The sequence below is a fragment of the Procambarus clarkii genome, chromosome 10, assembly GCF_040958095.1.
Source record: "Procambarus clarkii isolate CNS0578487 chromosome 10, FALCON_Pclarkii_2.0, whole genome shotgun sequence".
Classification (NCBI taxonomy): Eukaryota; Metazoa; Arthropoda; class Malacostraca; order Decapoda; family Cambaridae; genus Procambarus; species Procambarus clarkii.
This window is the reverse complement of record NC_091159.1, coordinates 18,972,700-18,992,931: the sequence shown is the minus strand read 5'-3', so window position 1 is coordinate 18,992,931 and position 20,232 is coordinate 18,972,700. Positions and strand designations below refer to the sequence as shown.

At 44.8% G+C, this 20,232-nt stretch overlaps 1 protein-coding gene across 1 annotated transcript in view; it reads left to right on the top strand.

The window, feature by feature from the left end:
* LOC138363004 (synaptogenesis protein syg-2-like) overlaps positions 1-1,635 on the top strand; it is a 233,697-nt gene extending 232,062 nt beyond the window's left edge. The window contains exon 13 of the mRNA XM_069321682.1: positions 365-1,635. Within this exon, the coding sequence (XP_069177783.1) occupies positions 365-507 (143 nt within the window). The 3' untranslated portion in view covers positions 508-1,635. The remainder of the gene's footprint in view (positions 1-364) is intronic.
* Positions 1,636-20,232: the final 18,597 nt, after the last annotated feature.

Here is a 20,232-nt window from a genome sequence, read left to right as displayed (position 1 = left end):
GAGAGAGAGTTGAGAAAGATCTCTGCACTGAAGTTCAGAGATTTATCAGTGAGCAATACAAATGTAAAATCCCTGAAGAGTAATCCCTTCGGTCACATTGTGGAGGCATACCTGGGGCTGCAAAGCACTCAAGGGTGGTGTGAGGCAGCTGTTGTGAGCGGGAGGTGTCATGGCAGGCCAGGAATAGTATGAGCTGATCAGGTACTTCTACACATGGTGTGGTAATTGTCACTGTGTGGTCAGTTCTCGTGTGGGGAACACCAACACAAGTAACAGGTAAACCCCATGACGTAACAATGCCTACACTACCACCCCAACAACCACCACCTACACAATGGGCTACAGCTCTGGTTCTCTCCTGCAGCAGAGGGAGTGTCGACGGCCAGCACCACGCCTCGGGCCAGAGTGGTCAGCAGCTCCTGTGAAGATGCTGACCAAGGCACTGAAGACCCCCAGGCCACTGCCCTCTCCAGCCTCTGGCCAACGCGCATGTCCTCCTCCGTCTGATGCAGCGAGTGTGTGCGGCCCACCTGAAGGGATACTGAAGTTTTATTGGTGTTGGGAGGGAGGGGAATGGGTGAACACTGATGTTTGGCTCATTATTGTAAAATGTGGTTTATTGGTGTGAAGTTGAGTTTATTTGTGTGAGGTTGGGTTTATTGGTGCAGAATGGAGTTATGTTATGAGGTTTATTGGTGTGAGGTCGGGAATAATAGTATAAAGTCGCGTTTATTGGACCGGAATGGAGTTTATTCACGTGAGGTTGGATTTATTGGTGTGAGATGGTGGTTTATTAGTGTATTGTCAGGGATCATTGGTGGGATGTGATGTTTATTTGTGTGATGTCTTGTGTAATGATTTGTGAGGCAAGGTTTAAAAATGCAAGAACACAGACGACACCATAGAAGAATTTGAAGAATAACTTAAGTGCTTAAACAGACATAAATATCCCAACTAAGAAAAAGTAATTTAAGCAAAGTGTGAAGAAATAGAGTAGAAGCTACAGCGATCACGCCAGACTGAAGAAATGGAAATGTAATAGAAATCCATGAAAGTGAAATGGACAAGTTTTGAATACTTTCACATATACAAAACAAAATAAAAACGCTCCATCAACAGTTGAACGTATACTTACAAGTGAAGATTCTTACATTGAGACCAACAAAGAAATTAATGAAATCCTAAATGGACATTATGAGGTTACGTTTAGCACCCCAATATACAACATTAAAGTTGAAGATCCGGACAGCGTCTTTATGCACAATATCCACAACTCTGACAATATAACTGTTAATAATATGAGCATAGACTCAGAGAGGAATTGACAACATGCACTCAGCCCCAGGTCAAATCTCCAGTTTCATGTCAAGCAATGAAATTCACACCCCCAGGTCACCCCCAGGTCAACGTGGATTTAGAGTAGAAAGATGATAACCTTTGCATTTGATAACCACTATGACAAAATGATAGAGCATTAAAAAAATTACCGAAGTTATATACATGTTCTTTGCTGCTGTGTTTAATAAAAGTGACCATGGAATTATAGCCCATACAATGAAGTACAAAGGAATGTCAGGTAAAACACGCTGACGGATATTCAATTTCCAAGTTTGAGCATAATGAAAAGCTTTGTACCCATGGGCGCAGTCCTTGAGCTCTGTACCCATGGGCGCAGTCCTTGATGATTGATTGATGAAGATTAAGCCACCCAAGAGGTGGCACGGGCATGAATAGCCCGTAAGTGGTGGCCCTTTCGAGCCATTACCAGTATCAAAAGATGATAAGGGAGATCTGTGGAGGCGCAACTGCACCCTGCGTGACGGGAGATGTCTCCCGGACCAAGTGGTGACCAAATGGTCGCAGTCCTTGAGATCTGTATCCATGGGCACAGTCCTTGAGCTCTGTACCCATGGGCGCAGTCCTTGAGATCTGTACCCATGGGCGCAGTCTTTGAGATCTGTACCCATGGACACAGTCCTTGAGCTCTGTACCCATGGGCGCAGTCCTTGAGCTCTGTACCCATGGGCGCAGTCCTTGAGCTCTGTACCCATGGGCGCAGTCCTTGAGATCTGTACCCATGGACACAGTCCTTGAGCTCTGTACCCATGGGCGCAGTCCTTGAGCTCTGTACCCATGGGCGCAGTCCTTGAGCTCTGTACCCATGGGCGCAGTCCTTGAGCTCTGTACCCATGGGCGCAGTCCTTGAGCTCTGTACCCATGGGCGCAGTCCTTGAGCTCTGTACCCATGGGCGCAGTCCTTGAGCTCTGTACCCATGGGCGCAGTCCTTGAGCTCTGTACCCATGGGCGCAGTCCTTGAGCTCTGTACCCATGGGCGCAGTCCTTGAGCTCTGTACCCATGGGCGCAGTCCTTGAGCTCTGTATCCATGGACACAGTCCTTGAGCTCTGTATCCATGGACACAGTCCTTGAGCTCTGTATCCATGGACACAGTCCTTGAGCTCTGTACCCATGGGCGCAGTCCTTGAGCTCTGTACCCATGGGCGCAGTCCTTGAGCTCTGTACCCATGGACACAGTCCTGGAGATCTGTATCCATGGGCGCAGTCCTTGAGCTCTGTATCCATGGACACAGTCCTTGAGCTCTGTACCCATGGGCACAGTCCTTGAGCTCTGTATCCATGGACACAGTCCTGGAGATCTGTATCCATGGACACAGTCCTGGAGATCTGTATCCATGGACACAGTCCTTGAGCTCTGTACCCATGGACACAGTCCTTGAGCTCTGTACCCATGGACACAGTCCTTGAGCTCTGTACCCATGGACACAGTCCTTGAGCTCTGTACCCATGGACACAGTCTTTGAGCCCTGTACCCAAGGGCTCATTTTTTCATTCTCATGTCAGTCATAAACAAAAATACAAGTCACAGCTTTGTGTTATCTAGTGCAGACGGTACAGAATTCTACATACAAATTACCACAGTTGAAGACATTTAAAACAGACAGGCTAGTATGAATCTTCATTGGACAACGAAAATAATATGATTTTTTTAACAGTGATAAATTCCAATTACTTAGATATGGTAAAAATGAAGAACTTAAACGAAATACATAATGCAGAACACAACCAGATTTGTTCACAAAAGGGAAATAGCTATCAGAAGCTATTTGCGAGTTCTTCATACTCGAGACCTCCCGCCTTCAGTAATTCTTGCTGGTGTGAGCAGTACCATAGAAGTACATTCCCCCGTCACACCACTGCAATATGTGGTGGACGTAGGAGCAAGGAGCCTCCAGGAGAAGTAGCAAGCTGTCCTTTTCCTTTTAATGCCAAATCTGGTCTAAGTCGGAATGTTCTTCCGTCTTGAGTACTGCTCGATACTCACTTTCTCTTTCAGAGCAGAAGAGATTGTTGAAATAGAAGGAATTCATAGAACATATATATACGGCATACATAAACACAATGAAGCACCTAAACTATTAGGATCGACTCAAACCTCTCAAGATGTTCTCTCTAGAAAGGAGACGAGAGAGATATCAAATAATATATACATGTAAAATACTGGTCCCAAATTTGCACAGTAAAATAACAACATACTGGAGTTAACGATATGGAAATGCAAAATGGAGCCAGTGAATAACAGAAGTGCCATAGGCACAATCAGGGGAAGGAAGAGAGGTTGGATGTTGTATGGCTGCAGTGATGGGGGGGGGATAGCAAGTTTAAATGTCCCAATCGTCATAATAGGTTTAATCGGTGTTCACCCTCCTCAATCCTAGCCACGGTTATATAATTTTGGAATAATTCCAATGGTTCTTCCCCTATCAATTAGGCTTACACATTTAAGAATTCTGCTTGTAGAATTCGATCCCAATTGCTCATCATGGGTGGACTTCAATCATGGAAGGATACACTGGGAGAACAAGGAACTGCATAGATGAGAGGAAACATGGAGAGCTAAACTATTGGAGGTGGCAACAACAAAACTTTTTAAACCACCATGTCAGGGAACTCACAAGAATGAGGGGAAATGATGAACCAGCGAGATTCGACCTAGTCTTCACTCTGAACGACTCTGACATAACAAAAATCGGCTTCTAGGCTCCAGTAAGAATGAGCGATCACAGTGTATTGAATATCTGGTCGAAGAAGGATTAATGTACTCAACGAAGGGACCTGAAAACAAAAGGCTGGCATTTCATAAGGGAAAACAAACTATGTGGAGATAAGAAAATTCCTAACAGATATAACATGGGAAACAGAGCTCAGGGAAAAGAAGGCCCAAGACATGACGGAATACATTACGCAGACGTGTAAGGAGACAGCAGACAAGTTTATCCAGATCCAAAAGGGAAAAAATTAAATGCAGATAAGAAACCCATGGTTTAATCAGAGATGTATGCTAGCAAAGCAACTAAGTAAAAGGACGTGGAGAAACTATAGAAATAACAGGACACTTGAGAGCAGAGAAGAATACGAGAGACCCAGGAATGAATACGTCAGGGTGAGAATAGAGGCAGAAGGGCAATAAGAAAACGACATAGCAAGCAAGGCAAAGACTCAACCTAAATTGCTGCACAGCCACATCAGGAGAAAAACAACAGTGAAGGAACAGATAATGAAACTGAGGATAGGGGCAGACAGATTCACTACAAACGACAAGGAAGTGTGTGAAGAACTTAATAAGAAATTCGAGGAGGTCTTCACATTAGAGCAAGGAGGAGTTCCAGAGATAAGAGAAGGAATAAATATTCCGGCACCACTAGGCACCTGACAGCTGGGTGGACAGCAGTTCGGATTCGTAGTCCTGAGGTTCCGGGTTCGATCCCCGGTGGAGGCGGAGATAAATGGGCAAAATGTTTCTTTCACCCTGATGCCCCTTTTACCTAGCAGTAAATGGGTACCTGGGAGTTAGCCAGCTGCTACTGTCTGCTTCCCAGGGGGGTGAGTAACAAAAAGGAGGCCTGGTCGAGAACCAGGCTGTGAAGACGCCAAGCCCTGAAATCATCTCAAGATAAAATAACTAGAAGACTTTGGGATTACCAGTGGGAATGTAAGGAAACTTTTGCTAGAGTTGGATGTGACAAAGGCTATAAACCCGGATGGAATATCATCATGGATACTAAAGGAAGGAGCAGAAGCACTGTGCCTGCCACTCTCCATGGTGTATAACAAATCACTGGTGAACTGCCAAACATTTGGAAGATGGCAAATGAAGTCCCGATATACAAGAAAGAGGACAGACAGGAGGCACTGAACTACAGGCCAGTGTCGCTAACTTGCATACCATGCAAGTTGATGGAGAAAATTGTGCGAAAAAAAGCTAGTGGAACATCTGGAGCGAAGAAACTTTGTGACGCAACACCAACATGAATGGCAAGTCATGCCTCACAGGATTAATTGAATTCTGTGATAAGGGAAGAGAGGAGTACCAGAGGTGCAACAGGTACTCTGAGAGAGAACTCTATCAACATCAGAGGTCCGAGACTGTTCAACACGCTTCCACTACACATAAGGGGCATAACTGGCCGACCCCTCACAGTGTTCAAGAGAGAACTTGACAAACATCTCCAAAGGATACCTGATCAACCAGGCTGTGACTCATACGTCAGGCTGCGAGGAGCCGCGTCCAACAGCCTGGTTGACCAGTCCAGCAACGAGGAAGCCTGGTCGACGACCAGGCCGCGGGGTCGCTGAGCCCTGGAATCACCTCAAGGTAACCTCAAGGTAAGGCAACAAAAATCAGGCAAAAAAGAGAGGGGTGGGCACTCTGCATATTTTTGGATTGCCAGAAAGCCTTTGACACAGTACCACACAAGAGACTAGTGCAAAAGTTGGAGATGCAAGCAGGAGTGAAAGGGAAGGTACTCCATTGGATAAGGGAGTACCTAAGTAACAGAACACAGCGAGTCACTGTGAGGGGTGAGGCCTCAGATTGGCGAGGCGTCGCCAGTGGAGTTCCGCAGGGTTCAATCCTTGAACTATACCGTTTCTGATATATGTAAACGATTCTAAACCCAGAGGGTATAAAATCGTTCCTCTCATTGTTTGCTGATGATGAAAAATTATGAGCAGGTTTAAGACGGAGGAAGATAGTATGAGGCTACAAGATGACCTAGACAAACTGAATGAATGGTCCAACAAACGGCTACTAAAGTTCAACCCGAGTAAATGTAAGGTAATGAAACTAGGCGGAAGAAACAGGAGGCCAGACTCAGGATACTGAATGGGAGATGAAGTCCTCCATGAAACGGACAGAGAGAAAGATCTAGGAGTTGATATCACACCAAACCTGTCTCCTGAAGTCCACATAAAAAGAATAACATCTGCGACTTATGCAAGGCTGGCAAACATCAGAACTGCCTTCAGGAACCTGTGCTAGGAATCATTCAAAACCTTGTATACCACATATGTAAGACCAATCCTGGAGTATGCGGCCCCAGCATGGAGCCCATATCTTGTCAAGCACAAAACGAAGCTTGAAAAAGTTCAGAGGTATGCCACTAGGCTAGTCCCAGAACTAAAAGGCATGAGTTACGAGGAAAGGCTGCGTGAAATGCATCTCACGATACTGGAAGACAGAAGAGTAAGGGGAGACATGATCACTACCTACAAAATTCTCAAGAGGAATTAACAGGGTAGATAAAGATAAACTGTTTAACACGGGTGGGACGAAAACAAGGGGACACGGGTGGGACGAAAACAAGGGGACACGGGTGGAAACTGAGTACCCAAATGAGCCACAGGGACGTTAGAAAGAACTTTTTAAATGTCAAAGTAGTTAACAGATGGACTGCATTAGGCAGTGATGTGGTGGAGGCTGACTCCATACACAGTTCCAAATGTGGATATGATAGAGCCCAGTAGGCTCAGCAATCTGTACACCAGTTGATTGAAAGTTGAGAGGCAGGACCAAAGAACCAGAGCTCAACCCCCACAAGTACAACTAGGTGAGTACAACTAGATGAGTACATGTCAGTCACAGCATGACTGACACGCTAGTGGACTTGGCAGCTTACATTCGTATTGCCTTTGCTACGAATATCTCCATAGTACCTGTTCTCTTTTTTACTTGAAATTGCATATGAAACATCCTACAGATTTTAGTCCAACTACATTCTTTGGACCTTCATGGCACTCTCCCTCTTCCTTCAAAGCTTCCTGTTTCGTCGTACGTTTAGAGTACACCTTCCAACAATGTGTGAGAAAGCTGTAACAAATTACATTCTAAACGTACAACGCAAGGTGTTCCCAGGGTAGTGTTTTAAACGCTACTTGTTTCTTGGTTGCCGTTAGTGATCTTTAGGCCCTTTATGCAGACGAACTCACTCTTTACAGTCCCAGAGTTGATTTCTTCTTTATTCAACTAAGACTGCAACTTGGGATCGATAGTATGTCGACTTGAGCTACTAATCACAACTTCACGTTCTCTCCAACTAAGAATTGTGCCATAACTTTTGCTTGGACACATGGCACTACTTATCCCTCCTTGTCCCTCTATGAAAATTGCTTTCTTCGTAGAGATACTGTACTACTAAACTCTTGGGTCCTATCTTTGAAACTTTTTTGTCTTGGTTGCCCCATATCCCTCATCTCCGAACTAAATGCTCAAAGTCATGTCCTGCGGAGCTGACAGACGAACACTCTTGTGCTGTCTTTGCAAGATTCTGATTACTGTGCCTATTTCTTTGCTCCAACCTCAACCCTTTATTCCCTCGATGCTCTACATCATGAAGGGTTAATGCCTCAGCTCTAGTGCGTCGTTCATTCCTTATCCACAGTTCATATGGTGAAAATGGTGTTCGGTGTTTATATGATCGCCACGATCGTTACTACCATACATCAATTCTTCGTGCAACACTCCCATTCCTCTTTTGCTGTGCTTTGAGTACTGCTCTTCTGGAGGGCCATGCTTCCTCTCCCTCCTTTCCTTTTCTATAAGGATGGCTTGCTTCAGCCCCACTTGTGAAATTTTGCAAGGTCCCAACCTGCATGTTATGAAACACCTTTTTTTTTTACATTTTTTATGTCAATTGCACTCTCATTCTATTCAAAGATGGTTCGAATACCATTGGCTACTACAAATTTGTCCTGGCCTTCTGTTTCTGCAGACTTCATGCCAGAGCTTTATGCAGTTGTTCTTCGCCAGTTGCTTTTTATGCCTCAATGTTTCTTGGTCATTGTGGTTGTCTCTCAGCGCCCTCATGGCAGTGTAATCTTTTAACCCTTTGCATCCTATGGTGGTCGAAATCCAATATTATCTCTTACTCAGCTTTAGCAGATTATAGACAGTTAAATACTGTTGGGTACACAGCCATGTTGGTGTTACCTCGAATGAACTTCCAAACACCACTGCTAAGGAGGCCATTCATATCTGTCCCAATATCATAAAGGGATTTCTTATTTGGATTTCTACCCAGTCATTCATTCTGTAACGTGCAACTATTGGCAAGGTTAATGGCCACCTTTATGGTGCGCACACTGTACACTCAAAGGTGGCCAATCGCCATGGCCTTCCTCAAATCACTCTAATGGGCAGTGGAAAACGGCTCAGACTTGGCTGCGTATCGGCCACACTCGCTTAACTCATCGGCAGTTAAGGAGAATGGGAGTTGTTCCATTATCATTAAATGAACTGCATTTTCGCACTAACATTCGTGCACCTTCTTGTTGAATGTCCTCATTATCAGGATAATTGTAAGTCTTGCATTCCAAATGTACCTCTGGGTCACTTGTCCCCTCGTTAGAATCCGATGAGTTTGATGTAGCTCGGATTATGTCTCTTGATTCTCGTATTGGTATACTGAGTGATATTGAGTCCCTATTAAATACCCCACAACAAAGACAGTGCTACATATTCTTCCTGTCTTGGTGCCTTATTTTGATAATTATTTATCTTTGTTTTCCCGTCTTCAGTAATGCTCATTATTCAAGATACTAGAAGGTTAGGTCCTTAATATACACAACAAATATCAGCCAACTGAAATGTAAGATGTGGTAGGCAATGCGAAATGGACCAAGCGAAGAGTTGTGTCGCCATCGACACAATCAGAAAACACTATGAAGAGGTCCACAGCTCTTCAATATCCTCCCAACAAATATAAGAAATATTGCAGAAACAGAAGTGAAGGTCTTTAAGAACATATCAGACATCTTCCTACAGGAAGTGCTGGAAAAGCCGGTTTATAACGGATATGCAGGCCAGCGGGGCCAATCCAACCAACAGGCATCTAGATCAAGCTATCACAAGACAAGCCTGGCCCCAGGTTGGGCTTAGGGAGTGGATGAACTCTCAACCCAATCTCCAGGTATATTGGTGTGAGGATGGGTTTATTTGAACAAATCCACAAGGGCCGTGATGAAGGTTCGAACCTACGTCCGAGAGTATCCCAGATGCGCTTTAATCGACCATCTGCCCTCACACAGATCCTGCAGTCTCTCCGAGACAAACCAGGGCTTTACACAATTCCTGCGTGCATCTGGGCTCTGTCAATAAGCTGTTCTACCTCATCGTCCTTACTTCATTACACACAGAAATCACAATAGTGTGATGCATCAAATGAATAAATCCACAAGGGCCGCGATGAGGGGGTTCGAACCTACATCCGAGAGGCTCCCAGACGCGCCTTAATCGACTGTGCCACGACACGGTCAAAAGAATTGCAACTGGGAGTTCATCTGCCCTCACACGGATCCTGCAGTCTCTCCGAGACACAAACCAGGGTTTTACACAATTCCCTCATGCACCCGGGCTCTGTCAATAAGCTGTTCTACCTTTTCTCCCTTACTTCTGTTAACGTGTCTTATAACCTCTTCTTCTTTGAGCCTACCCCAAGTCAATGGTAAGTTCTCAAAAATTGGCGGTAACAAGTAACAGTGCAAGGAATAAAGGAGGTTAAAAAAGACGCAGTTACACCATCACCAATATATTATCACCTTCAATTACACCTTCACCAATATATATTATATATCCAAGTATAACTACACATGTTTACACTGTCACTTTCACCCAGGACACTCAACAGATCTGCAGTGTTCATCAAGTCCCGGTGAGTCACTATCTTCACATATACATCGTCTACGCTCAATGGCAATCACCAGCGAGTTCACTTTCAACATGAGCCAGTCCACACATCGTATTGTCACGATATCCCAAAACCCCACACCTGCTCTCCAGAAACACACTGGCAGAGGACTTCAACAACAAGCTGACAGGGGGTCTCAAATAGTCACGTACAGGGGTAGCTAACTCCCTGGCAAAAGTCTCTAGCAACCAACTAGCAGGACTTCTCAGCAGACGAACACTACTGTCGTCTCGTAACTCCTCTTGGCCAAATCCCGGGTACGTCGGTCCATACAACACTACATAAATCCAGCAGCTAACACACTGCTCCTACCGACGGCGGCCACTTTGTCCTCTCACAGGACTTAGTCAGGAGTTCTGGACTGCCCAAGGTGAACTGCTCTCATCATCGCAATCGCCTCCTCACGTCACCTATGTGAAAATAAACGTCATTCGCTAGACAGACAGTATACTGGGTGACCTTAGGATAACACTCTTCCACCGGGAAACTGAAATTGTAATTGTATTCACAATGTAGATGGCGTGGGTATCGTTATGCCACCCACCAGAGGTCATCATCATCGACCTCACCTCCTAACTGAGGTATGAAACAGGAGTCTTTCTCTGACGCCACACCACCGCCAACAATGACATTGTCTGCGTCTCGCCTAATACTTGGGAGTTGAAGTGCAGGTCCATAGATGGCGATTTCACACTCCAGCAACGGTGTTGATATCATTACAAGGACCCAAACAAACTAATATGAAGCAGTACTCCAGGACCCAAACAAACCAGTGTGAAGCAATACTCCAGGACCCAGCCAAACCAGTGTGAAGCAGTACTCCAGGACCCAGACAAACCAGTGTGAAGCAGTACTCCAGGACCCAGACAACCCAGTATAAAGCAGTACTCCAGGACCCAGACAACCCAGTATGAAGCAGTACTCCAGGGCAGTAATCCGTCCCTGCTACTGTCCGTCCTGCAAATATATTTTAGCAATAAATAAAGTTCTAAAAACACAAAATTCTTCTTGAATATTCACTGAAAATTATTGGTTCACTTCACGAATTCGTCACTGATAAATCTCTCAACCACAACAGCTTACTGACAAAAAAAGACGAGTATTCTTTAGTGTTAAACACAGTTCATGATAAAATTAAACCCGCAGTGTATATACACCAAGAAGCTGGTTACACCTCTCAGTGTAAGCAATACTATGTACTTTCCTCGTCTGTTGTGCCCCTCAGGCTGTCTCAGGTACTGATTGATATCTTTGTTATTATCACGTTCATTGCTAATTATATTTCTTATCAGTCCCGTGCAGTATTGCTGCTTTCTGTATAACCCAGCTTGAAAACAGTCTTCAGTAAATTTGTTCAGGAGAAAGTTTTAAATAAGGTTTGTATTACGACTGAAAGCTTCAGAATCATTGCAGATATATTTATTTGCTGAGATATGACATTGAGGTATTTACTTCAGGTCATTGAACCAGAGAAAAGAAATTAGGTTCGAGCTATTAATTAGCGGTTTTATCAGTGGATGGGGCAGCATCAGAATGATATCGTCTGGGGAAAATTCAAACAAACAAATCTGAACAAACTGTTCATCCTTTACTGGAGTAGCAATTTTCTGCCAGTTAAGTGATTCACCTTCGTTTTGTTAACAAAGTGAAACAGCTGTCAAAACTTGAGCAACATAATACATTTTGACAATGGTGCAATGCCGGAGTGCGAGCAGGGTGCATATCTTAGTGCGGGGATGAGGCTACCTGCTACACGGCGTATCACTAACATGTTTTGTGATAAGGATTCTATGACTTTTTTATACTGCGTCCCATAGTGTAAAGTATGTTATACTAGACATACAACATATCACAGGCAGCATGCTGCCAGCATCGTATATCATTCAATATCTTGGAAGAGAATTATTGTACAAATTTTTTATATGAGAATAGAGCCCAACCTCCTAAACGGACAGTATTTATAGTAATTATTTGGTCGAAAGCACCAATATGTAGTGATGGACTGCCAAAAAAGTTGACGTTTTGTGTTATTGAATTTGACCAAATGGGAAACTTTCTTAACCATAACTTAAATATAGAACCTAACCTCACCTCTCCTAGCAATCCTAGGCCTAATAAAAGTAATCGAGAATAAGATGTTGCCAGATGTATGTGTCTAAAGCAAGTAATAAAGATAAGAACTGAACAGGTCATTTTCATTGTCCCCTTAACAAACCAAACTATATTTAACAGAAGTCACTATGCACAAGACTTCACCAACGGATATAAACCTATCTAACAGAACCAAACCCAACCCGTACCCAACACCGGAAGAGCAGCAGCCACTGGAAGCGCCAGTGTGCTCAGGTAAGTCAGTAGACTGGACACAAATTTGCCAACCTTCCAGCGGTGCCTCGAGAGAAGAACAGCTTGAGGCCTAACCCGTTGGAAGCTGCGCCTCAGCCTCTCTTCACTACGCATGTTCCGACCCCGTCACAGGAGCCACCAATACTCCCTCCCAACGCCCTTCAAATTATAAGATACTGACTCGGTAATTTATTTACTTCTTCCATGGTTTTGTTAAGTTTGCTAAATGTGTGATAATGTTGGAAGTTTCTTTATGAACTGTTGGCGACGAACATAGAGGGTTGGCTCACAGCCACCAGTGGTGGGAGGCTCACCTAGACTAGGGCTTCCCTAAATGATAGGTGACAGTAGTATGTCACTGACGGAAGTAGTATGACAATTGACTGAAGTGTGATGACAGTTGTAATAGTTGACGGTAATGTGATGATCCAAATCTTCCTGATGCAAGTTTTCTTTTAGTTTCTGATTCCCATCTGAACGTTTTGATATCACAACAAGATCGTCGTGAAATGACTCTGTTGTATGCTGAAGGATTCATTTTGAATCTCCTCCAGAACTTAATTTTAGCATCAGCCACCACCCGTCAGCTACAATGAAACCATTGCTGATCAGAAGGTTTGATCACATACCACTGATAAGGAAGATACTTATGCTGTAGGACCAGTATGCGACTAGTTAATGCATTCACTTGGCTATTCACGTCCCCCTGGAAGAAGAAATTCCATTTAGCTACTAATAGCTCAGAGCAGAGGACCCGCCTGTTTTCCTTGTCCCGGAGACAGGCTGTAAGAGTGGATTCTTCACCTCGATCTGATGGGATAACCAGTGTAGTGATAACTAACTGTGAGAAATCGTTCCTTCTTACGACATAAATTACTGTATAATAGTGCACAATGAAATCACATTAATGTGATGTATCAGTGAAAAAATCAATAGGTGAACTACCTGACCACAAAGCCAGAATGCACGGGGACCAATGTGTGAAACCCCTGGTTTGGGCTCCAGTTGGGAGCTTCAGGACTCCGGGCTAGTGGATTCGTCTCAATCCCAGGTTGTATTGCTTTTGACCTTGTAGTGGTCCAGGGCGCTAGCCTGGAGTACCAAGTGAGTGGGTTCGAATCCTCATCATCGTTCCTATGAATAATAAATTCATATAATAACATACTTTTATGTTATTTTCATATATAATTCTTGTAAATATATATATGTACAGCATGTATAAATTCCAATGCTTTAAACATTCATTTAAATAATTTTTCTTAATTCGATCCTGTGGAGAGCTGAATTAAACAGCCCCTCTCACAATTAAATATATATTAAATCTCGTGTGAATAAGTGAGGAAGGAGGAGAAGGCCATTGTTGTGGAACTCTACATACGACGCTGGTCTGGCTGCTGCGTCTCTAATTTTACCCACTTGTTGGTGGCTAACAACGGAGATAAGTATACCAGCCGACACCAAAGATTGTCACGTCTGTTCAGAAGACTACTAGGTGTTTCTGTCTCACAATATACTAAGTATTTTGTTCAATGGCCATTATTGTAGATAGATTAGGCATGGGAGTACGGATATGCTGTGAGATTACAATGTACAAACCCCATGCCACTGAGGTCTGTACATTGCACATTCCATAATTGAAGTTCCAGGATTTATGCATATTTTGAAGACCATAATTTCCAGATGAACATGCATGACCACATCAATGGGTTGAACATGTAAATATTTACTGAAGCAAACTGCTTCTTCCCCTGGCAAGGTCGCGAAAACATTTTAGGGGGCGCCTGACAGCTGAGTGGACAGCGCTTCGGATTCGTAGTTCTGAGGTTCCGGGTTCGATCCCCGGTGGAGACCGAGACAAATGGGCAAAAAGTTTATTTCACCCTGATGCGCCTGTTCACCTAGCAGTAAATAGGTACCTGGTGGTTAGACAGCTGCTACAGTCTGCTTCCTGGGGGTGTGTAACAAAAAGGAGGCCTGGTCAAGGATCGGGCCGCGGGGACACTAAGCCCCAAAATCATCGCAAGATAACCTCAAGAAGATAACCCTCCATCCATTACGGGGCTATTCATGCCCATGCCACCTCTTGGGTGGCTTAATCTTCATCAATCAAAACCTCCCCCTCTCCCTCACTCATTGTCCCTACCATCCATGAGGTACATCCCACAATCTTAATTAGCAAAGTCTTCAGAAGTCCTGTAATTTAGAAATGTTTCCAGCATAGCAACCAAATCAGGACGATGAGTGTTCGTGAAACTGTGTGAGAGGTCGCCAATATTGGTACTGAAGCCCCAGACGTTGGCAGACATTATGCTAATTGATTGGTCCCTCATGACTACACTTTGTTAGACAACATTCTGATGTTGATCAGAATGTTGCTGAAATTGGTAATGCAGCCACTGGCAATAATTGTTATTATGCGGCTGTGTGTGAAGGCCGAGAATGTTGGTTAGGGTGGCCATGCCTGCATCCAGCCTTTCTGAAAGGTCTATTCTGGCTCGTAGTTTTGATTTGGCTCTTGTACAGGTGAAGTGGATGGACACTTCTTGATTGTCAGTTATAGGTGTAAGAGGATGTGTCTGAGTTGGCAAGCGTACAGGTCTCATTGGGTGTTGTTTATTCTGTCATTTGGTGTGACAAGGTCTTGTCTGCGATATAGAGGTGACTGGAGTTCCTACAAGAGAATTTGTAGTGTTGTAGCTATGTGACGTACTTCTCTCGTAGAGCTTTAAAAGAGACATTAAAACGAATCTTAAGCTTCAGGGATGCTAGCAATGTGAGAGCCCCAGCTGCCATCAATTTCGTAGCTTCTACTGAGAGTTCTTTGTCGAAGGAGGATTTTGATTTTCACACAATGACTTACAGAAGTCAGTACACTTCAAAATGTCAGTCAAAACATCCTAATGCTGGAGAAACTTCTGGGAACGTTTGAAGAACTAATAAAAGGCCGTGTTGGTGTGTGGAGTCAGCCGCTAGGGATACCTTCACTCAGGCCCTGCTGTGAAGTTGCCAAGTCTGTCACTGGTATATACTCCACAGGACCAACAGTCATCTTCAGAGACCTGCGATCTTCAATTATGTTTCTCTTTCTTTCACACTATCTTTAGTTAACCCCCTCCCCCCCTCTCTTTTTCTCTCCTACTTTCTCTATCTTTCCCTTTTTCTCTCAATGAAAAGGGGCAGTTGGAGAGAGAGAGAGAGAGAGAGAGAAGAGAGAGAGAGAGAGAGAGAGGGGAAAGAGAGAGAGAGAGGGGAAAGAGAGAGAGAGAGGGGAAAGAGAGAGAGAGAGGGGAAAGAGAGAGAGAGAGGGGAAAGAGAGAGGGGGAAAGAGAGAGAGAGAGGGGAAAGAGAGAGAGAGAGGAGAGGAGAGAGAGGGGAGACAGAGACAGAGACAGAGAGAAGAGAGAAGAGAGAAGAAAGAAAGAGAGAGAGAGAGAGAGAGAGAGAGAGAGAGAGAGAGAGAGAGAGAGAGAGAGAGAGAGAGAGAGAGAGAGAGAGAGAGAGAGAGAGAGAGAGAGAGACTGAGAGAGAGAGAGAGACTGAGAGAGAGAGAGAGAGAGAGAGACTGAGAGAGAGAGAGAGACTGAGAGAGACTGAGAGAGAGAGAGAGACTGAGAGAGAGAGAGAGACTGAGAGAGAGAGAGAGACTGAGAGAGAGAGAGAGACTGAGAGAGAGAGAGAGACTGAGAGAGACTGAGAGACTGAGAGACTGAGAGACTGAGAGACTGAGAGACTGAGACTATTTGATGTCCGAGACGTAGTGTGAAGAAGATCCAAGAGGCGTGGTAGGCCCAACTATCAGTTGCTGCCCGACCATCACAGCCTCAGCCGACCGTCACACCTCCTACCCAACCGTCACAGCTGCTGCCCGAACGTACAAGTTCCTGTCCGATCGTTACAGTACTACCCGAACGTTACAGCTCCTTCCCGACCATTACAGTACCTGCCCAACCGTCCCAGTCGATGCCAGATCGTCACAATGTTGGTCTGTGTCGGCAGAGCAGGATCTGGCAGCGGTGGTGGGGACGCCTCCTCTCTCAAGCAGTGTTTGATCAGCAACTATACTGCTGGAAGTTGGGGGGCGAGCCGCCTGTTGGAAAGTTTGACACTGTCGACGAGAACTTCTCCTTGCATTCCTTACAATACAAACAATGTATCTGATCAACAGCCCTGTCGTTCCTCGCTCCCGTTTATCAGCCAAGCTATACAGTTCCTGCTTTCTATTTTTAATTTTTTGCAAGATAATGAGTTTGGCCCAGGTGATGTTAGGAATGTTGAAGTGGTTCCTTGTTTGCTAAGATAGAAAATATGTTTGTTGGGCAATGCAAATGTGAAAATAAGCAACAAAAAATATACCTGAGCGGCAGCTGGAACAAATATTTGCCGTACGATAAGCCACGTCTGTAGCCTTCAGAGCCGTTAAAGATTTATATGAGAGATGAAGGACAGCTTGAAGTTGCTTTACTCTTGAGGGGCAGAACTTTGCTTCTGGAGAAGGCCAGGAATAGCGACTGATTTTATTCCAGGTGCATTAATGGTGTCCACGCTTCGGTGAATGGATTCCTTTTAAAACTCTTTTTAGGAGCAAAAGAAAAAAAAAAAGAAAAAAAAAGGAGCAGGGCGGCGCTGCATTAAGTGTCCGCGAGTTAAGCGTGTATGGCCAATACGCAATCTCACCAGAGACGTTTCCCACCTCCGGTTACGGTGGTACGAGGAAGGCCACAGGGACACACTACTCTTAAGAGCACCCAGTTTGTTACCAGTAATAGAAGACCAACAACCATGCCAACAGGCAAGGATGGAGGAATGAATAAATTGGGCAAAAGTCGGAATAAGGAAAACCACAGCAGCAGCATTCGCACGCTCATTTAAAGAGACACCAATATGGCTGGGAACTCAGCAAAACTCCAGGTTTAAATCTACTGGAGATTAGAAACAGCCAATGTTGAATCTTGACTACTACCGGATGGACTGGAGTCATGAGGGTACTACGAAAGTCAACTACAACCACAAAGGAGGACTGACAGTGAGAAAGCAGCAGACGATGAGCATAGAGAATGGCATAAATTCTGTTGTGAAGATGCTATTCTCCAAAGGCAGGCGACACATATAGGTGTGTTCAGGAAAAACAACAGAGTAGCCTACATCGTCTGCAAACTTGGACCCATCAGTGAAAGCGCAGATGGAGCAGGAGTGTGAAGAAAAGTATTCAAGGAAAAGGCGTTTCAGAACTGTAGGAGGGGTAAAAGCTTTAGTCACATGGGTCAGGATTTTACAAAATTTAGGAAGGGGGACTGCACGGGGGTAAGGATGGAACAACACGAGGAGGAATATTGGTAACACTAACCGAAAGAGAATTTTGTAGACGAGACAACCGAACAGAAAGAGGAAGGTGGTGAAGGGGAATAGTGACTACAGGAGGGATAAAAGTCAAATCACGACAAAGGTAAGAGTGAGGGTGTTGTAAGGACCGAGCAGCGATCACTGCGGTCCAGGAGAGACAGGAAGCCAGTTTCAACATTGAAACTGAAGGAAGGAGTTGAACAAAAGGCACCAGAGCTGAGGCGCAACCTAGTATGGTTGCTAAGTATAAATCTGCTGCCCAGAGCATCAAGACGGCGAAGAGTAGAAGGAGAAGCAGACGAGTAAGCAGGGCAACCATAATCGAGTTTAAACAGTACGAGAGAAGAATGTACAGAAAGGAGCGTGCGCCTATCGGCTGCCCAAAAAGTATGGAACAAAACCTTAAGTAGATTAAGGGCCTTAAAGAATTCAACTCAGAGGTAAGAGATATGGGATAACCAAGATAACCGAGAGTCAAAGATTAACCCCAAAAGCTTAGCAAAATCTTTGTACACAAGGTGATGACCATAAAGTGACAAAGAGGGACGAAGAACGACCTGCTTCCGAGTAAAAGTCATAGCACAAGTCTTAGTTGCAGAGAACTTGAAGCCATGATTGGTGGCCCAAGACAACATGGCATCAATCGCAAGTTGAAGCCGCCATTGAAGGAGAGGCAAATCATCACCTCGACAACAAAAAGTAAGATCGTCGACATAGAGAGTGGAGAAGATGCCAAAGGGGAGGAAAGAAGACCATTGAGGGCATCCAGAAAAAAAGTAGTGATCAGAACACTACCTTGGGGTACACCTTCGTATTGCGAAAAGAGGCAGAAAGAATGGAACTAAGCCTCACTCTAAAGGAACGACAAGAGAGGAAGCTTTGGAGGAAGAGAGGGAGATTACCACGAAGGCCAAAAGAACGAAGTTGGGACAGAATATGATATCTCCAGGTGGTGTCGTAAGCCTTTTCCAGGTCAAAAAGGACAGCAACAACGGAGGTTTTCACAGCAAAAACAGTATGAATATAGACTACAAAGTTCACCAAGACATCAGTCGTGTTGCGGCACTAGCGAAAACCAAATCAAGAAGGTGGTGATAGTGTTCCAAAAACCACATCAGACGAACATTGATCATACGTTCAAAAAGTTTGCAGACACAACTCGTGAGGGCACTTTGGCGGAAGTCCTTAAGAGATGTCCCTAGAGCCCCCGTTTTCCGAATAGGGATTACAATGGCATCGAGCCACTCCTCAGAGATTGACGACGACTCCCAGACCTGGTTATACAGACTCAGTAAATACTTTGATGTGCATGAAGGGAGATGGCGAAGTATCCTCTAATGAATGTCATCTGAGCCCGCTGCCGTAGAACCACAGAGATCCAGAGCAGACTAAAGTTCGGAGAGAGAGAGAAAAAGGATTGTTATAGGGAAGTCGGAGATGAGTACTTTAATTTAAGGGATGAGATTCAAGAACGAGTTTATGAAGAAGGAAGGATTGAGGAAGATGAGAACCTCAGCTAACAGTCGAAAAGTGGGAACCCAGTTCGGTCGCGACCGTCACTGGATCCGCCACAAGAGTACCATGGAGGTGAACGACTGGCGAGACATCAGGAACAAACTTACCCTCTATCTTGCGCATTTTCTTCCAGACCTGCGGCAGAGGATTATCGGACGTAATGGTGGAGACATAAGATTTCCAACTCTCGTGTTTAGCTGTGCAAATGGTCCAACGGGCCACTACACTCACCTTCCGAAACAAAATAGGCCGTCTGCCGGCATCGGTGTTTCTTCCAGGCTGCACACTTACAGCGGACAGCCCGAGAACAGTCCGCATTCCACCAGGGAATGCACTTTCGCGTGCCCCGGGAAGTAGAGCGAGAAATAGAGCTGAGGATAGCATCGAAGATGGTGTAATGAAAAAGGAGGTTGACACGAGGGAGAGGCAGGGTGGAGATTTTGGAGAGAGAAGCCCAGAGGGTGAATAGGTTCCAGTCAGCCTTGGCAAACTGCCACCTAGGGAAGGAGAGGGGGAGGGTGAAAAGAGAAAATGGTAACAAGAATTGGGAAATGGTCAGTGTTATGGAGGTCATTAAGAACCCACCACGTGAAATCTAAGTAAAGAGATGACGAGCAGAGAGAAAGATCAAGACAGGAAAGGGTGTGAGTGCGGGAATCACCAGAATTCAGAAGAGAGAGGGAAGAAGAGAGGCCAAACAGTTCGAGAAGGCGGGCCTGGGTGTTTGTCAGAACATCACCCCAGAGGGTATGCCCAAAGTTGAAATCGCCCAAGAGGAGCACAGGCTCCTCTTGGGTGCTGAGCACCTATTGGACTCCTATGTAAAGAGTCCAATAGGTGCTTAAGATCAAAAGAGAAAGCGGGACATGTGGGGGAGATAAATGGAACAGACCATATACCATTTACTCACAAAGACACGGGCTGCAGAACTTTAGATAGGCGATTGAAAAAGTACGGGAATGAAGGGAATATCAGTACAAATCAAGAG